Consider the following 17,185-nt stretch of genomic DNA (forward strand, 5'->3'; position numbering starts at 1 on the left):
ACTGGTGCTGTCCCAGCACACACACACACAGCTCTCCACTGCCACTGGTGCTGTCCCAGCACACACACACACACAGCTCTCCCCTGCCACTGGTGCTGTCCCAGCACACACACACAGCTCTCCACTGCCACCGGTGCTGTCCCAGCGCACACACACAGCTCTCCACTGTCCCAGCACACACACACAGCTCTCCACTGCCACTGGTGCTGTCCCAGCACACACACACAGCTCTCCACTGCCACCGGTGCTGTCCCAGCACACACACACAGCTCTCCACTGCCACTGGTGCTGTCCCAGCACACACACACAGCTCTCCACTGTCCCAGCACACACACACACAGCTCTCCACTGTCCCAGCACACACACACACAGCTCTCCACTGTCCCAGCACACACACACACAGCCCTCCACTGCCACTGGTGCTGTCCCAGCACACACACACAGCTCTCCCCTGTCCCAGCGCACACACACACAGCTCTCCCCTGTCCCAGCGCACACACACACCGCTCTCCCCTGCCACTGGTGCTGTCCCAGCACACACACACAGCTCTCCCCTGTCCCAGCGCACACACACACACCGCTCTCCCCTGTCCCAGCACACACACACAGCTCTCCCCTGTCCCAGTGCACACACACAGCTCTCCACTGCCACTGGTGCTGTCCCAGCGCACACACACAGCTCTCCCCTGTCCCAGCACACACACACAGCTCTCCCAGGTGCTCCTGATGCTGGACAGGGCTGTCCCAGCGCACACACACAGCTCACGGAGCTGCTCCTCGTGCAGGACTGGGGCCTGCCGCTCGTACTGTAGCTTACATTACTCTGGATAGATTTAGTATTGAACTCCAATTGACCACAGAGTCCCTTGCACAGCTTTGTTCTGTGGTTATGTGGTCGAGTCGCTTTGCTGCATCTTGATTCTGATGGACTTTTATTCGTTTGCCACTTGTGCCACTCTGGAGTCTTTGTTGTGTAAAAACATCCGCCAACTATTGAACTTTCAAAAAGAAAGAAGCGGATGTCCAAAACATTGTAAATAGAATGTTGAAAAACAATTGTTTTATTCTCAATTGTATTGGTTTTGTTATCATTGACATCTGATATTGTAATCAAAATCTAAGTTTAATCAAAATGATTGATGAATTGTAAAGCCCCAGTGTTGAATCGTTTCCAGTACATTTAACTTAAGTTGATTTAGTGAGATGTTTATTTTGTGGCTGGCATTGACTGGTCTCCAACAGTTGCAGTCCATCAGCATCACACTATTTTACGCTTTCATCCACAGAAGTGGCTTTCTTCAGAACCCTTAGATCACTAATCCTTTTTGTCCAATTGTACGAACAGAATTGCTTTGGCAGGAATACTGCGACTCTTTGCCACTGACAATTTTTCAAAAGTCATTCAGTGCACCTCCGATTTCACGGCGAAATTGTTTCATTGCCAGACGTTATGTCTTCGCCGTATGTCTTCACTGTGAACGAGCCGGTGATGAATCAAAGGGCTTTAATTATAATGGAAAAGCCCACAGGTCAGTTCCAGACAGTCGATTGAGCCGCGATTCTGCTGTCATTGCTTTCCAAAGAGCCGAGTGATAAAAGAGATGGAGCCGCTCACTCTGTCCCCTTTTTGGTGAAGGATGTCAGCAGATTTTTCAACTTCATTAATGAATTGATTTAGCATGGGCACACGTGTAGGCCTGGAGAAGGAGCTGAGGCTGGTGGCACAGGAAGTGAGCGGGGACAGGAGTGGCAGGGCATCAGAGAAATGGCATCAGAGAAATGGCAGATCTTTGTGAGCAGTTGTGTTGTGGTGAAGTCAAGACATTACTGTCACTGCAGGGCTTTGCCCTGTTCCTCAGGAATTCATGATATTGCCACCTAGTGGACAGTGCTGGTACAAACAGATGCAACAGAAAGCCAAGAATAAGACAAGCTCAAAATGTGTCATCTAGTGACTGAGCGACATAGACGTTCCATTAGAATGGTAATATTAGAGGCCTGCAATGACAACATTAGTGTCCTGTGTTTAGTGTTATATGCGCCTATGTTTGTTTCTTTATCGTTCCATCTTTCTTTTTCATTTCTATCAGTCTTTCATTCTTTCTTTCTCTGTATCTATCAGTCTTTCATTCTTTCTCTCTTTCTCTGTATCTATCATTCTTTCTCTCTTTCTCTGTATCTATCTGTCTCTCTCTCCTCCTCTCCTCCTCTCCTCCCTTGCCCTCTTGGCTGTGCAGCGTTGCCTTTTAATGAGGCCAGCACAAGGGCTCCCGCTGGAGGGTCACAGTCTGGGACAGCGCTAGCTGCAGCGGCGGCGGCCGGCTGGCCGTCCAATAACGGTTTAGTGCTGCGCCGTCCCCCCGGCCCCCCATCAGCAGCCCAACGAGCCCCAGCGCCCCTCTAGCGCCGCTCTAGTGCCGCCTGGGCCACGCGCGCCGACTCGGGGCGGCCTCCCGCCCGTCCGCACCCCCGCACCACCTTCCGCCCGCACCCCCTTCCGCCCGCACCCCCGGCTCCATTGATTTAATTGCCAGGGTTTATTTGTGGACTGCTAATTATTGATGGGAGGTAAATTGTAATGGAGAGGTCTTTATGAACACTGGGAGATGGCAGGCCTGCCGCCGCCAGCCTTTAATGAACCGGGCCGCCGCCTCCCCCAGCATCAGCGCTCACACACACCCAGTTTATACCTCAACAGCTAAGGCACTTCTCCTCTGTGTGTGTGTGTGTGTGTGTGTGTGTGAGTGTGTGTGTGTGAGTGTGTGTTTACAACTGCCTATTCCCTCAGTTTACTGAGAGGAGTGAATTGCTGTGCAATATATCTGTGCTACTGGGCTCAAGGGGGGAGAGCACTTGTGCTATTGAACACTGAATGGCTCCATTCTGGGGCTTCATCCAAAGGAGAGGATTTTTTGTAAAAGTTTTCCATCGTTTTTGGTTTCCGCTCTTTCTCTCCCTCTGAATAGAGTGTGAGTGTGTGTGTGTGTGTGTGTGTGTGTGTGTGTGTGTGTGTGTGTGTGTGTGTGTGTGTGTGTGTGTGTGTGTGTGTGTGTATGTGTGCGCGCTATTGGAGAGAACTTCAGCAAGTGATACGCTTCATAACCATACAGAGAACAAAAAGCTGAGTGCGAGTGTCTGTAATTAAAGTTCATTTAATGACTGTGTTAATTAAATCAGCCATGCCAGCTCTTTCTCTCTGTGACTCAAGCTGAGCCTTTGTACTGGATCTGTGTCACTGGGACACTGGGGCTGGGGCTGCTGATCACGACTCTTCCAGCTTCCCCTGTGTGTGTGTGTGTGTGTGTGTGTGTGTGTGTGTGTGTGTGTGTGTGTGTGTGCGCGTGCGTGCGTGCGTGCGTGCGTGCGTGCGTGCGTGCGTGCGTGCGTGCGTGCGTGCGTGCGTGCGTGCGTGCGTGCGTGTGTTGTGTGTGTGTGTGTGTGTGTGTGTGTGTGTGTTGTGTGTGGGTGTGTGTTTGTGTTCGTCTTGCGTGCGTCCTAGCTTCCTTTAGTCTTTTTGCTCATGTTCTGAGTCTGAGAGAGTGGGGGAGATACAAGTGCATTTGGTGCTTCAAGGCCGCCCCAGTAATGCATTACTAGCCACTCTCCCTGTGTACTTGGCACTCAGAGGTGTGGTGTGAATTCAGTAGAGCAGGTCTGTGACTTGTGAATGGAATGGAGGCCATTTGGCAGAGGCCCACTGCTGGACAGAGTAGCCTGTCTCTGCTGCAGAATATCTTTGCCGCAGAAACAAATACAGTCATATCCCGTGTAGTAGCCGCATTGTGTATAAGCCGCAGGGCTGTGTGTTATGCAAGTTAAAAGAAACAAACATATTAACTGTCCCCGTGTATCGACCTCATAACGTAAGAAATTTAGCAAAATCAATGTACAGTAAGTAATAGTCGGGAAATTACTGTACACACAGCTTCCACTGACCTCAGATCAGCATCTTAAAGGTGTTTCTGTGGAAGGTAGCTCCCACTGTCCCATGAACACTTGAATTCCTGCAGACATCATGACAGTAAAGGCCTAAAGCTCTGCTGGCCTGCTGCCTTAACCGTCCACTGACCTGGTGTCTCAGACCAACTCCGAGCACGGCAGGCTTTCTTTTTTTTTTTTTTCTTTTTTTTTTTTAAGATAATTTTTTTGGGCTTTTTATGCCTTTAATTGGACAGGACAGTAGAGAGAATGACAGGAAGCGAGTGGGAGAGAAAGCTGGGGAGGGATCCGGAAAGGACCACGGGGCGGGAATCGAACCCGGGTCGCCGGCGTGCGGTGCAGGTGTCCCAGCCAGTTGCGCCACGGCTGGGGCCCACGGAGGGCTTTCTGACCGAGTAGGGCGCGCAGTGACCACATGCGTGTGGCGTGCGTCAGTCATATGCGGCCGACTCTAAAGCGTGGATGCGGAGACCTGTGCTCAGAGTGGACGCAGGTGAGCGGAGGAGTTTGGGTCTATTGTTCTCCCCACACTCCCCCGTCTCCCCCATTGACTCCTAATGAGTAAGAGAAGAGAAGAGCGGAGGAGAGGCAGGAACAAAGACCTGTGCGTGTGCTGCCTTTAATCTGGGGTGTATTTAGGTCAGGACGCACGGCTCAGGTTGCATAGACCTGATAGCAGCAGCAACTTATAAAAAAACCAGAGAGAGATTTTTAATTACACTATCTGTGGCCCCAAGTGCCTAATTCCCTTTCATATGGGCCCCCAGGGGCCTCGGCAGAGAATGGAGAGAGGATGCTGGGCTCAGGGCGAGTAATTACACGCTGGAAGAATAGATTGGTGTGTCTGCTTGATGCTCTTACCTGAGTGCTGTTTCTTTTTGTTATTATTATTTATTATTAATATTATTATTTATTTTCCCGCATGTGACACGTTCATTATCTCCTAATCAAATGCAGACTTTAGTAGGTCTTGGGTGCTTTTGTGTTTTTTTTCTTCTCTTTTTTTGTTGTTGTTGTTCTCGTTTGATAACTTTGATTTCAAAACAAAAGTGTGAAGATCAAAGATCATAAAAGTGTTTTTTTTTTTACTCTCTCTCTTTCTCTCTTTCCCTCTCTTGTGATCAGGGAAAGGAGCGTCTGTGTTTTTCCCAAAGTGGCCTAGATCGGAGTCGGTTTTTGTCAGCACACGTGGATGGGGCGCCAAGCGCAATCACACATGAGAGAGCAGCGACGCCAGGGGGGCAAACACACCGTGTGTACCCCGAGTTTAAGTGTTCATCACAAGAACAGCGCCGGCACTGGAGAATACGCTCACTCGCAAGAGAGCGCACGCTGCACATGCGGTTGGGCGGGGGGGGTTTGGGGGGGTATCGCTGCCGACGGGTATGCTCGTCCACCAAACATCTTGAGGTGCTTAAAGTGTAATGACGAGTGCGGTAAGGTGTGTGGCTGCTGGAGTTAGCGCTGAATAGGGCTGGCGTGCGCACGCACGCGGTGATAATGGATACACCATGTTACCGCGCTGCTCCAGCCGTGACCTTTCCTGCTAAACGCAGGGGGGGGGGGGGGGGGATCAGCGGAGTCTCCTGCCTCCCATTTGCATTCAGTCCCCTCGTACCCGCCGCACAAATTGGGCCGTTAAAAACTCCCCACACCTCTGTGGGGGAGAACAAAAGGAGCCCAATCGATCTGTGGGAAAGAAAAAGGTGAGCTAGGTGTGTGTCTGCTTGTCTGTCTGTGTGTGTGTGTGTGTGTGTGTGTGCGTATAAAGTCACTAACTCACAGTGGGGCTACAGGCTTTGAGTGCAGAGTGCCACTGCCTGTAGGTTGGCCCCAGGCTCTATAATCCCGGTGTCACTTAATTGGTCTCTAAAACACCTTTACATTGTCCACGGCCCCTGTACATCACGCCCCCAGCCCCCTCCCCTCTCCTCTCCTCCTTTCCTCTCCTCCCCTCCCCTCTCCTCTCCTCTCCTCTCCTCCCCTCCCCTCTCCTCTCCTCTCCTCTCCTCTCCTCCCCTCCCCTCTCCTCTCCTCTCCTCTCCTCTCCTCTCCTCTCCTCTCCTCTCCTCTCTTCTCCTCTCCTCTCCTCTCCTCTCCTCTCCTCTCCTCTCCTCTCCTCTCCTCTCCTCTCCTCCCAGGCTGAAGCAGCCGCTCACGGAGCATGAGGGATTGGTGCGTGGGCAAGCTCCTGCATAGGGGCCGGGGAGGAGCAGCCTGGATGGACAGGTCTGGCCTGCCCGGAGGTGGAGCGGAGTAGAGGAGGGTGGAGGTGGGGGTGGGGATGGAGAGGGTGGGGGTGGGGATGGAGAGGGTGGAGGTGGGGGTGGAGGTGGTGTGTGGGTGGAGGTGGGCTCTGGCGCGGGCTGCCATCAGATGGCGTGGAGGCTGCAGCGGTGCTCGGCTGTGTGTGTGCTCCCACTGGCCCCATTAGTGTGGAGAGCGCCGAGCCAGCAGCACTCACCACACACACACACACACACACACACACCGCAGGCCGCTCCGCTCCGCACCGCACCGCACTCACCTCTGTGTCATCACCTGGAGTCGCTCTCAACACACACACACACACACACACACACTCGCTCTCTCTCTCACTGACATACGCTCACTAGCATATACACAGTCACACGTCCACCCACACACACATAAACAGCTCATTTGCTCTTCAGCACTGCTTTGCTCCTACAAATACATGTGGTGGCAGCGCTGGTGTGTCATTGCTAGGCTGACTGTGGCATAACATGCACGCAGACATAAGCACTGCGCTGCCACTACTGTAGTGCTGTGTGTGCACACATCCTCCTGAGGCTGAGCAGGAGCCTGTGTGTGTGTGTGTGTGTGTGTGTGTGTTTGTCTGACACTGCAGTGCCGTGTGTAAAACCATCACAGCGCTCTCGCCGTCCAACGCACCACGCCGCTCTCTCGTTCTCTCTGGACCGTGCGGCCGTGTGCGTGCGTGCGTGCGGACGGTCACCTCAGCCCATTTCCCACTGACAGATTGGGGCGGCTAATTGCTGGGGTTGTGTTTTCAGTGGCCGGTGGCCTGCTTGCGCTGGTGTGTTGGACACCTGTTAAAGGACATAATTAAGTCTCAAGCCATCGCTAATTAGGCTTTACACTCCCTGCCATCAGCAGTGTGTGTGTGCGCTTTGACTGGCCAGCCTCATGTATTTGTGTATGGATTAGCCCCAGGTTGTTGTACCGGGGCTGCGTGTGTGTGTGCACACTCCTGTTCTCCCTGGTGTGTTGGGTAGGTAAGTGTGGCAGCGTTGGCTGTGTGTGTGTGTGTGTGTGTGTGTGTGTGTGTGTGTGTGTGTGATCTGCAGCGGAGCGCTCGGCACAGAGAAGTGTTTGATGCAGTCAGCTGTGGGAGTGTGTTCTCCCCCAGCCGGCCGGCCCTTGGGGAGCCGTGTTCCCCACTCCCCCTAATGAAGGTGGGACGCTGGGACGCGGGGTAGCAGCCTGCCGCGCTGGAGCTGGAGCTCTCTCTCTCTCTTTATACACGTCTGCCGTCTCACACTCCTCCACCCTTTTCTCTTGTTCTCTCCTTCTCCTTCTCCTCCTCCTTCTCTTCCGTCTGTATCCATCTTTCATCCTTTTTCTCCTTCTGTTACTCTCTCTCTTAACATCTCTGTCTGTGTTTGTCCAGTGCCTGTAAAGGTGTTGAGCCAAGACACCTTGGTGAGAATGACAACACTGCTGAAGACTCTTCCAAACAAGCCGAGCTACAGAGTTAGCATGAATATTTATAGCACATTATTTGCCTTTGATCGCTAGCAATGTCCTTGTGTTGATGTAACATGTAAGGAGTGTGTGTGTCTCTCTCTGTCTCTCTGTCTCTCTGTATATCTGTCTCTCTTTCTCTCTCTCTCTCTCTGTCTGTCTCTCCTCATGTGCTACTCCTCCATGTCCATCTGACAGCTGCGTTTCACACCCCCATCACTCTGTGCGGCTGCTGTCACTGTATTCTCTGGTGGCTGGCTGGCGTCTGGGCTGCTGCTGGAGATGTTGACAGGACCGACTACCAGCCAGGCCCGGCCCGGGCCCGGCCCGGCGCTCTCCGACCCGATCAGTGCTCATGAAGCGCGGCGCTGCAGGAAGTGCCTGTGTCTGATGATCCCTCCCCCACCTCACGGTCACTTAGCACTGTGCCAGGATCAGTGGCGCTTCCACCAGAGAGAATCCGCCGTGGTCGTCTAGCGCCCCTAATAACTGATGTGGGGGTGATGCTCCGTTGTGTAGTGCGGAGCTTGAGAGCAGGGAAGTCTGTTGAGTGGGTGGCCTGAGCTCGCCTCAGATCCTAACTGCTGTTAAATAACCTTACACTAGCATCAGCAGGAGACGCATAAGATATTCCTTCAAAAAGATGATGAAATTCCCACAATGCATATTTTATCGTTTTGATCTTAGCAAAAAGATGGTTGTACTAAAAAAAAGACTGAGTAAAGATCAGCAAAGTTTCCCACCCCCACTCCCACCCCAACCCCTACCCCACCCCCACCCACCCTCGCCTGTCTTAACTCCGGCCTGTCATCACAAACACAAACATGACCAGGTCCTCTGAAAGGCTGCCAGGTGAAAAAAAACAACAAGCCTTTTCCCTTATCTTGACATCCATGTCTGACTCTCTCTCTCTTGTCCTCCCTCTCCCCTCTCTCTCTCTCTCTCTCTCTCTCTCTCTCTCTCTCTCTCTCTCTCTCTCTCTCTCTCTCTCTCTCTCTCTCTCTCTGCCCCACCTCCACCCCCCAAAGATCCCCTCTGCAGAGCTGCTGATGGACGCCATGCTGGCCAAGATGAAGGAGAGGAAAGTGCTGACGGAGGAACTGGCCACGCTTGAAGCAGCAGTCAGCGAAAAAGCCTGACCGCAGGAGAGAGAGCGAGGGAGAGAGAGAGAGAGGGAGGGAGAGGGAGGGATAGAGGGATAGAGAGAGGAAGCGCGGGAGAGAGCGCGAGAGGGTCTGTCATCATCCTCCTCAAACGTTGGGAGTGCCCAGGCTCGCAGTGGGAGCCCCATTTGGCTGCCACGGCCAGAGCTGAAGGAGTGTTTTGAAGAACCCTTCAACCTCTCCATCTCTCCCTCCTCCTCCTCCTCCTTTTTCCCCTCTTCCTTTTTTTTTTTTTTTTTTTTTTATCCGGGAGCGGGCCACTGCTAGCCTGATGTTAACAGCCCTCTGTCCACTCTGTGTCCGTGCACACTGTGTGGCATGTGTGTGTGTGTGTGTGTGTGTGTGTGTGTGTGCGTGTGTGTGTGTGTGTGTGTGTGTGTGTGTGTGTGTGTGTGTGTGTGTGTGTGTGTGTGTGTGTGTGTGTGTGTGTGTGTGTGTGTGTGTGTGTGTGTGTGTGTGTGTGGCTGTTGGAGTGGCCTCACTGATCTCAGGACTCCCTCCACACTGCAGGAGAGACCCTGGCCACAGTATTGCTGTGCACAGTCCAGTCTGGCCAGCATGTTTGGACGTTTAGAAAGGCCTCTTCAAACGCTGACCGTGTGGACAATCATGCCCCATATATGGTAGCAACAGCTTACAGTTGAGATATTTTTTCTCTGTAATTTTTAACTTATTCCTTGTTGATCTAGATTTTTTTAATTAAAAATGTTTTTGTTAATCATCCGTCTTTAGTGTATTCTGTTTCTCCTGGACTCCAGGATCTGTGTGTGCGTGTGTGTGTGTGTGTGTGTGTGTGTGTGTGTGTGTTCTCCTGATGGCGTGGAGTCTCTGGTCCAGACTCGCCTCCCTCTGGCTCTGGCCCGCTGATCTGGGATCAGCTGCCACTGGCTAATTAGTTGGGACAGCAAGTCTGGCAGCAGCGCTGAGCATGAGGTGAAACTTGGTGTGTGTGTGTGTGTGTGTGTGTGTGTGTGTGTGTGTGTGTGTGTGTGTGTGTGTGTGGATGTGTGTGTGTGTGTGTGGATGTGTGTGTGAGAGAGAGAGAGAGTGTGAGGTGAAACTTGGTTGGATATTTAGTCCCCATTACCATTCAGAACAGAGCGCAGCGAGAGAGAGCATCGACGTGTTGCAGTATGTATCGCTACGATTTTTTTGTTTGTTTACTTTTTCCAAAATCGTTTAAATAGTTGATTCACTTTCATTTTATTATTTGGCTTTTTCCATTTATTATTATTTTTATCTTAAAGGATAAATATTTGAGACATTCTAACGCATCGTCTGGAAGACTGAATAGATCTCCGTAGTTTTCTGGTGCGGAGCTTCATCTCATATTTGTGAGCAGTTGGTGTGTGAGTTTGTGCGTGTCCTTGAGTGTGTGGCTCTGCTACTGGCTCTCTCTCGCTAATCAGATATTATTTTATCCGTCTCTTTGTTTTCCTTCTTTCACTTGTCTTTCCTGCCTGCTTTTTTCTTGTACAATTAACAACCTTATGTAAAACCACCCGTTCAGGAATTAGCAAGAATAATTCAACTTTTTATCTCATCAAATTTATGCTAATGATGTCGTTTTCCTTTATCTTTTTATAATAAAGGATTAGCCCAGGACTGTGTCTCAAGCAACTCGGGGACCAATTTAGCTGTGATCCAGGAGAGGCAAGCCCTGGTGGTTAATTACCATTAATTAACATAGTTTGCATCTTTTCTTCTGTGAATCCCCAAGAGGAAGCTATTGTCAATATTTGTCCCATATAAATGTGCTGGTTTCTAGTCACTGTCCTCAAGCATAATGCTGCTAATGACAAACATTAATAACTAGGAGGAACCGCCGCCGTGCTGTGGGGATAGAGAGGGGGGGGGGGGGGGGGGGGGGGGGATAGCACTGTGAGCAAATTAGCATGGAGCCCCCCCTCTCCCCGTGCCCCCCCCCCCCTCCCCCCCCCAGCCTAATGCGGAGAGCCTAGTCAACATGTTTGCCGAGGCGCGCCATCAGACTGATGTGGCCGCCGTCTCTGTGACATATTCAAATGTGCCGGCGCTCCCCACGGTTTAATTAACCTGGCCTTGTGCTGCCTCCCCCTGAACATGCTAGACACGCACACACACACACACACACACACACACACACACGGCCCCGTGCACCGAGTCATTCCAAATGCTCTATAGGAATGGAGAATGAGACCCGTCCTTCCTGTGTGTTTCCTTCTCTTTCACTCTCTAACTCTCTCTCTCTCTCTCTCTCTCTCCCTCTCTCTCTCCTCCTCTCCATCCCTCTTGTAGAACTCTCTCATTAAGCAGGTCTCCTAGGGGACTGACTTTGATCAGAAGTTCCAAATGCAAAGTTTTCCCTCCCCTCTCTTTACTCCTCGAGCTGCTCGGCGCCTGTGTCATTTTTTTCCTCCCTCGCTCTCTCTTTTCTCTCTTTTCTCTCTGTCCGTCTCTCCCTGCGTTCTGCTCATCTGTCTTTAATCCACCTGTCCCACTTTCAGCAGGGTCTGGGCCGCTGCTGCGCTGGGGTACCGGGGGGGGGGGGGGGGGGCGAGCGGTCGGGAGTTGACTGGGAGGACGATCGATGAGGAGGTGGCTTTGGGGCGCCCCTGCACCCCCCCACCCCCCGACACACACACACACACACACCCGGGCCCGCTGCCCTGCGTCACTGGGGGGAGGGTGAGGGGGGGTTGCTGGGGAGCGCTGGGGGCCGAGTACAAAGGGATGCAGCGGAGGGGATCACAGCTGCCAATCGGCGCACCCCGCTGCCCATGCACAATTAGGAGCAGAGTGGAGAGAAGAGGAGTGGAGAGAGGAGAGGAGAGGGGGAGTGGAGAGGAGAGGAGGAGTAGAGAGAGGAGAGGAGGAGTAGAGAGAGGAGAGGAGGAGTGGAGAGAGGAGAGGGGGAGTGGAGTGGAGAGGAGTAGAGAGGAGAGGAGAGGAGGAGTAGAGAGGAGGAGTAGAGAGAGGAGAGGAGAGGAGAGAAAAGGAGTAGAGGAGGAGTGGAGAGCAGAGGAGAGGAGCAAACGGACACCTCCAGTGAGTCCGTCCCTCGGTCCTGGCCTCAGGCCCTCTCACTGCTCACAGTGCACCAGCCGCTAGCTACAGTAGACGTTAGCATGATGTCTGAGATTCAGCATTCAGTTTTATTGTATATATTTATTTATCATCAAATTATCAAATTGATAAAAAAAAATTAATGAGGGGGAAAAATTGTGTACACACTGAGCTTGCCATCCTTATGTGTGTACTGAGTACAGTTGTGTGTTGTACTTCTCTGGCTGTATCTTGCACTATAGAGTGTGTCCACCAGAGGGCTCTAATATTTCCCTGAATACTATTGTGTTAGTGGAATAGAGTTTGTGCATCCACAAAATGACAAAATGGCACCAGAATATCATCCCCCACCAATAATCAGATTTTATCGATTAATTGCACATGTTAATCAATACTAGTCATATCAATAGTCAATAACTTTCACTTGGACACTTGGACACCTGCACAGATAAGAAGTCTGGACTGTCCATCCCAGAGGCGGGGAGACGGACAGCCATGCCATGAGAAGGCAGCGGTGATGAGAAGGCAGCGGTGATGAGAAGGCGGCGGTGATGAGAGGGGTCTGACAGCCTGCGCCCAGTGGCTGAGCGGAGCGGAGCGAGCAGTGCAGTGCAGTGCAGTCCTCTTCTCTAAAGCCTGGAGCCTTTGTAGCCAGAGCTCCTGGAGAGCAGGGGGGAGAGGCCCGTGCAGAGCAGCCACTAATCCACACCCATGACAGCTGGGGGAGAAGCCGCCCCAGCAGCACTCTTCTCTCTCCCTCACACTCTCTGTGTTTCTCTCTCTCTCTGTTTTTCTCTCTTTTGCTCTCTCTCTCTCTTGCTCTCTCTGTTTCTCCGTTTCTCTCATCCCTTTCTTCTTTTCTCTCATCCCTTACTCCGTCACTCTCGTGTCTGTTTGTGACATTTTGACCTGCTCTTGTGAAGTCTGTGATTAACACAAGGTCTCCATTTTAAACGTCCAATATTCATGATGGCCAGTATTCCTGCAACTGTGTTGACAGCTGAATGAGTGTGTGTCCATGTTAATCTCCCAACAGTCCTCCCAAAAGCAGACACCAAACATCCCACAGCTGATGGTGATTGTAGATGCTCTAATTGCACTGTACCCATCTGATATGAGGGATTCTGTCCTTAGACCATGGCAGTTCTTCAGCTTACATTTCCTCAATGCTTGTGCCAGAAAAGATCCCGCATATTCTCATGGTGGCTCAGAGCTTATTTAGGGAGATTACGGCTTTTGCCTCGTTCAGCTGATTGGAACAGAAGCAGGAAGGGACCTTGGAGTGGGAGATGAGATCTGGACTGGGATGGTAAAATTATGTTTTGTTTTGTTTTGTTTTGTTTTTCAAATAAAGATCATAAATCCAAATGGTTTAGTTAATTCTTCATGTTGTGAAGCCTCTAGTAATGGATTTTTAATTCTAATTATTCACAGACACACACTTGACTGTCATACATGTGCTAGTTTCTGTAAATATTTCTGTATGGGCATTCTTCTAATACTTGACTCCTGAAGCACAACTTTCTGAAGTTTACCAGAGAGGGAGAGAGAGGTGAAGAAATCCCTGAAACAAAATAGCACAACATGGGAACACCAGCCTTGCTAATGACTGTCTGTACACACACACACACACACACACACACGCGCACACACACACACACACACACACACACACACACACACACACACACAGCCCTAGTGTGTGGTGATGTTAGGAAGCAAACAGCGCCTGTGTGTTTTATTTGCATAGCATTAGTGCGGTAGAGGTCCGTCCACAGCGGCTCTCGGCAGGCCACAGGACGGACTGCAGCTCCCCCTGCCAGCGCAGGTGAGCCGGCCCACATCGCTGGGACCAATTACAGGGCCGGCCCATTAGCATGGCTGAGTGGAGGGGAGCGCAGCGCTGAGAGGAAGGCCGGCCTGCGCCAGCACCAGCGGGGGGAGAGGCTCAGAGCACCGGGCATCCAACCCGCCGCTCAGGCCACTGGTGCCCAGTCTGCCACGAAGCCCTGACTCTCACTCTTTCATCTCTCCCTCTGTCTCTCCCTCTCTCTCTCTCTCTCTCTCTCTCTCTTTGTTCCCGGTTCCAGTTCAGCAGGTGGTAGGACTGGCAGCCTTTTATCTGTGCAGGAGATGAGAGTATTATTGTGTACTTGACATTTATTTCTTTTGTCAGATAATAAACACAAATGTATTTTGTTCACTGCCTTATGGTTTGATGACACTCAAACTTAGCAAATACTAATACTTTTATGCAAAAGAGATTATGCAAAAGTATTAGGTCACCTTAAATGTTTTGCTTGTTATAATGATATTTATTTATTTATCTCTCTCTTTATTATAATAGATTCACAAAAAAATGCAGGAAACATGTAGACATTTTAAAAATGAATTTCTCCTCCGTTTCAATCTTAGGCCACCATTGAATGTGTGGTTTTAGCAGTGTTATGATGCACAGTCCTGGTTTTAGCAGTGTTATAATGCCCAGTCCTGCCTTGTGGTTTTAGCAGTGTTCTAATGCCCAGTCCTGCCACCAGGCTGCCCACGGATGGGCATGACCAGCCCTCCAGAACCTACAGGCAGATCCACCAGAACCAGAACCAGCCAGCTCAACAGCTTCTGCCCTGCGAGGTTGGTCATTATAACACTGCTAGAAATAACACATGTAATGGTCATTTACGACTGGAATCAGAACCAGCAGGACACATGTTTATGTTCTTTCATTCCTGCTGACATTTCTGTCACACATTTCAGTATGTTCTGATTGTATGCTAATAAAGTAAACGGGAAACATGTGGTTATTATAATATTGCTAAGACAACACACCAAATGGTGTCCCATACCATCAGCTGTTAAATAACAGGTTGAATACACTCATGTGGTTGCTCATGAGGTCATCTGTGTTTTGAGACCATGCTTATGGTGATACTGCACTTTCAATATCAATAAACTTGAAAGTTGAATGAATAATTCGACCTCTCTGTCATGATCACATTCACAGTCATGATTTTATTTCTCTAGCTGAGCAGCCCACAGAATGTGTGTGTGTGAATCGGGGTCATCCCTCAGCCTGCCCTGCTGAAATAAACGGCCCCTGTGCCACTGTCTACTCTCTCCGCTACGGCCGAGATATATGGCGCGACGGAGCACGGAGAGAAACGGCCGCCGCAGCTCTATTGGCCCGCACTGAGCGCTGCCCAGTGGGCCGTGGGCCCGCGCACTCCATCACCGCTGACCGCTCACGCCGGAGCACCACATCCTGCTGCTGCTGCCGAGACGCCGCCCGTAGATCTCCGCGCCCCGGCACTGGTGTGGTCAGTGTGAACCGGGTGCTACGGAAAGGGTGAGTTCAAGATGGACAGAGATTAAATTCAAATGCTGGTGCGTTTAACATTGCTGTTAGCTCAAGCACTCCGACGAGACCATTGTTTGCTTTCTCTTCTGAATTTATTTTGAGCTTAATGACATCTATGTAAATAAGGATTTCAGTTTATTTTCAACTTTTCATTCTTATGTTTCATCTGTAAATAGCTTTAGATAGATATACCTTTTCAAATGGAAGGTTTCGTATACGACTTTATGCGTTGATACTTCTGACACACCCACCAAAATAGAGAACACTACCTGAAATGCCTGCTGCACACCGTTGCGACCACTCGTCAGTAAAACGGTGCAAAACATGTGGGTCTTGAACGTGCCCCACACATGAGCTCATCAGCTGTGACTGTAGAGGGCACAGAGGAGGTCATGTATCTGTAATAATGCACATGATCATTAAGGACTCATGTGATACATGACCAGTTCAATTATACATTTTCCTTTCTGCTGTTTATTTATTTATCTATTTTAGGTTTAGGTGTTTGCACAACCCTAGTTATATATAATATAACTATATAGCTATATCATATAATATTATTTTTGTGTGTGTGTGTGTGTGTGTGTGTGTGTGAAAAAAGGCTTTGTTTGAGTTTAGGTTTTTCAACAGTTTGTAAGGCAGTTCTTTCACTCATAGATTACTGAAGGTATTCATTAAGTTCTCCATAGCTATTCCTACATATAGTGCAATTTCTCATTTAGCAGAAACGTACAACCCATGTTTTAGGCTAATATTTATTTGTGAAAATGTATTTTGCCATAATAAAAGATTATGACATGATTGATTCATGTGATGGAAGCGAGTTGATGAGTAGCTGCTGTGTCCCTGTATGTGCAGACGTGCGTTTGCTCACTTTCAAAAGAAGAGAGCTCTATGACCATTCTTTCACACAAACTCACGTCACAGACCAGGTACGCCATGTTTTTGGGGGTGCAAACAGAACTCATAACCATAGAAATCACCTACAGTAGGAACCGATTGAGATTTCAGAGTGCTTCTTGCTGTGAAATCTCTATTTTAAATGTGTGTTTCCAAAGGCATTGAACTCGGCTTACATGACTACACATGGATTGGCTTTTGAAAAAGAGATGTGACAGAGAATTTCTTAAGTGATTTCCATTGTAATGCGTTTGTTTGCACCTTGGCGGTCTGTGTGAAAGTATAGTGCCTTCCACCATGAAGACAAAAGAACACTCCAAACAACTCAAAGAAAAGGTTATTGAAGATTGTAAGTGAGGGGATGTATACAAAACATTTTCAAGCCACCAAGTCACCTATGACAACTCTGAAGAAGTTAAAAGCTTCAGCAGTTGAGATGGGTGAAGTTAGGCATCCAACAACTTTTGTTAAAGACTGCACATCACTAAAATACACCATCCCTAATTTGAAGCATGGTAGTGGTAGCATGCTGTGGGGGTACTTCTCGACAGCAGGCCTTGGAGGGCTAGTAAAGGTAAAAGTGAAATGAATTCAGAAAAATATATAGAAATCCTGGAAGACAATCTGATTCAGTCTGCAAGAGAACTGACTTGGGAGAAGATTTACTTTCCAAGAGGACAATGAGCCAAAGCAGAGAAAACTACACAGAAATGTAGTGTACAAGGTGTATGTTCCGGAGTGCTAACGTCAAAGCCCAGACCTCAATCCTATAGAGAATCTGTGGCTGAACTTAAAAAAAGGGCTGTTCACACCTGATCCCCTTCCAACCTGGCGGAGCTTGAGCAGTTTTGCAAAGAAAAATAAAGTCATGAAAGTACAGTATCAAGACGTGCAAGCCTAACTGAGACCTATCCTAGAATCCACAACTGAGACCTATGCAATGGTGCATCCATTTAGTGGATGCACCATTGGCTGCAATAGTATGGAGCCTATACTATTGCAGCCAATGGTGCATCCACTAAATGCTTATTTGAAGGGGGTGAATATTTATGCAGTC

At 49.8% G+C, this 17,185-nt stretch overlaps 1 protein-coding gene across 1 annotated transcript in view; it reads left to right on the top strand.

Annotated features, from left to right (window-relative positions):
• The window catches only part of cntln (centlein, centrosomal protein), an 88,098-nt gene extending 78,642 nt beyond the window's left edge, over positions 1-9,456 (top strand). The window contains exon 27 of the mRNA XM_062515634.1: positions 8,694-9,456. Coding sequence (XP_062371618.1) covers positions 8,694-8,804 — 111 coding nt within the window. The 3' untranslated portion in view covers positions 8,805-9,456. The remainder of the gene's footprint in view (positions 1-8,693) is intronic.
• Positions 9,457-17,185: the final 7,729 nt, after the last annotated feature.

Source organism: Sardina pilchardus, chromosome 2, assembly GCF_963854185.1.
Source record: "Sardina pilchardus chromosome 2, fSarPil1.1, whole genome shotgun sequence".
Classification (NCBI taxonomy): domain Eukaryota; kingdom Metazoa; phylum Chordata; class Actinopteri; order Clupeiformes; family Clupeidae; genus Sardina; species Sardina pilchardus.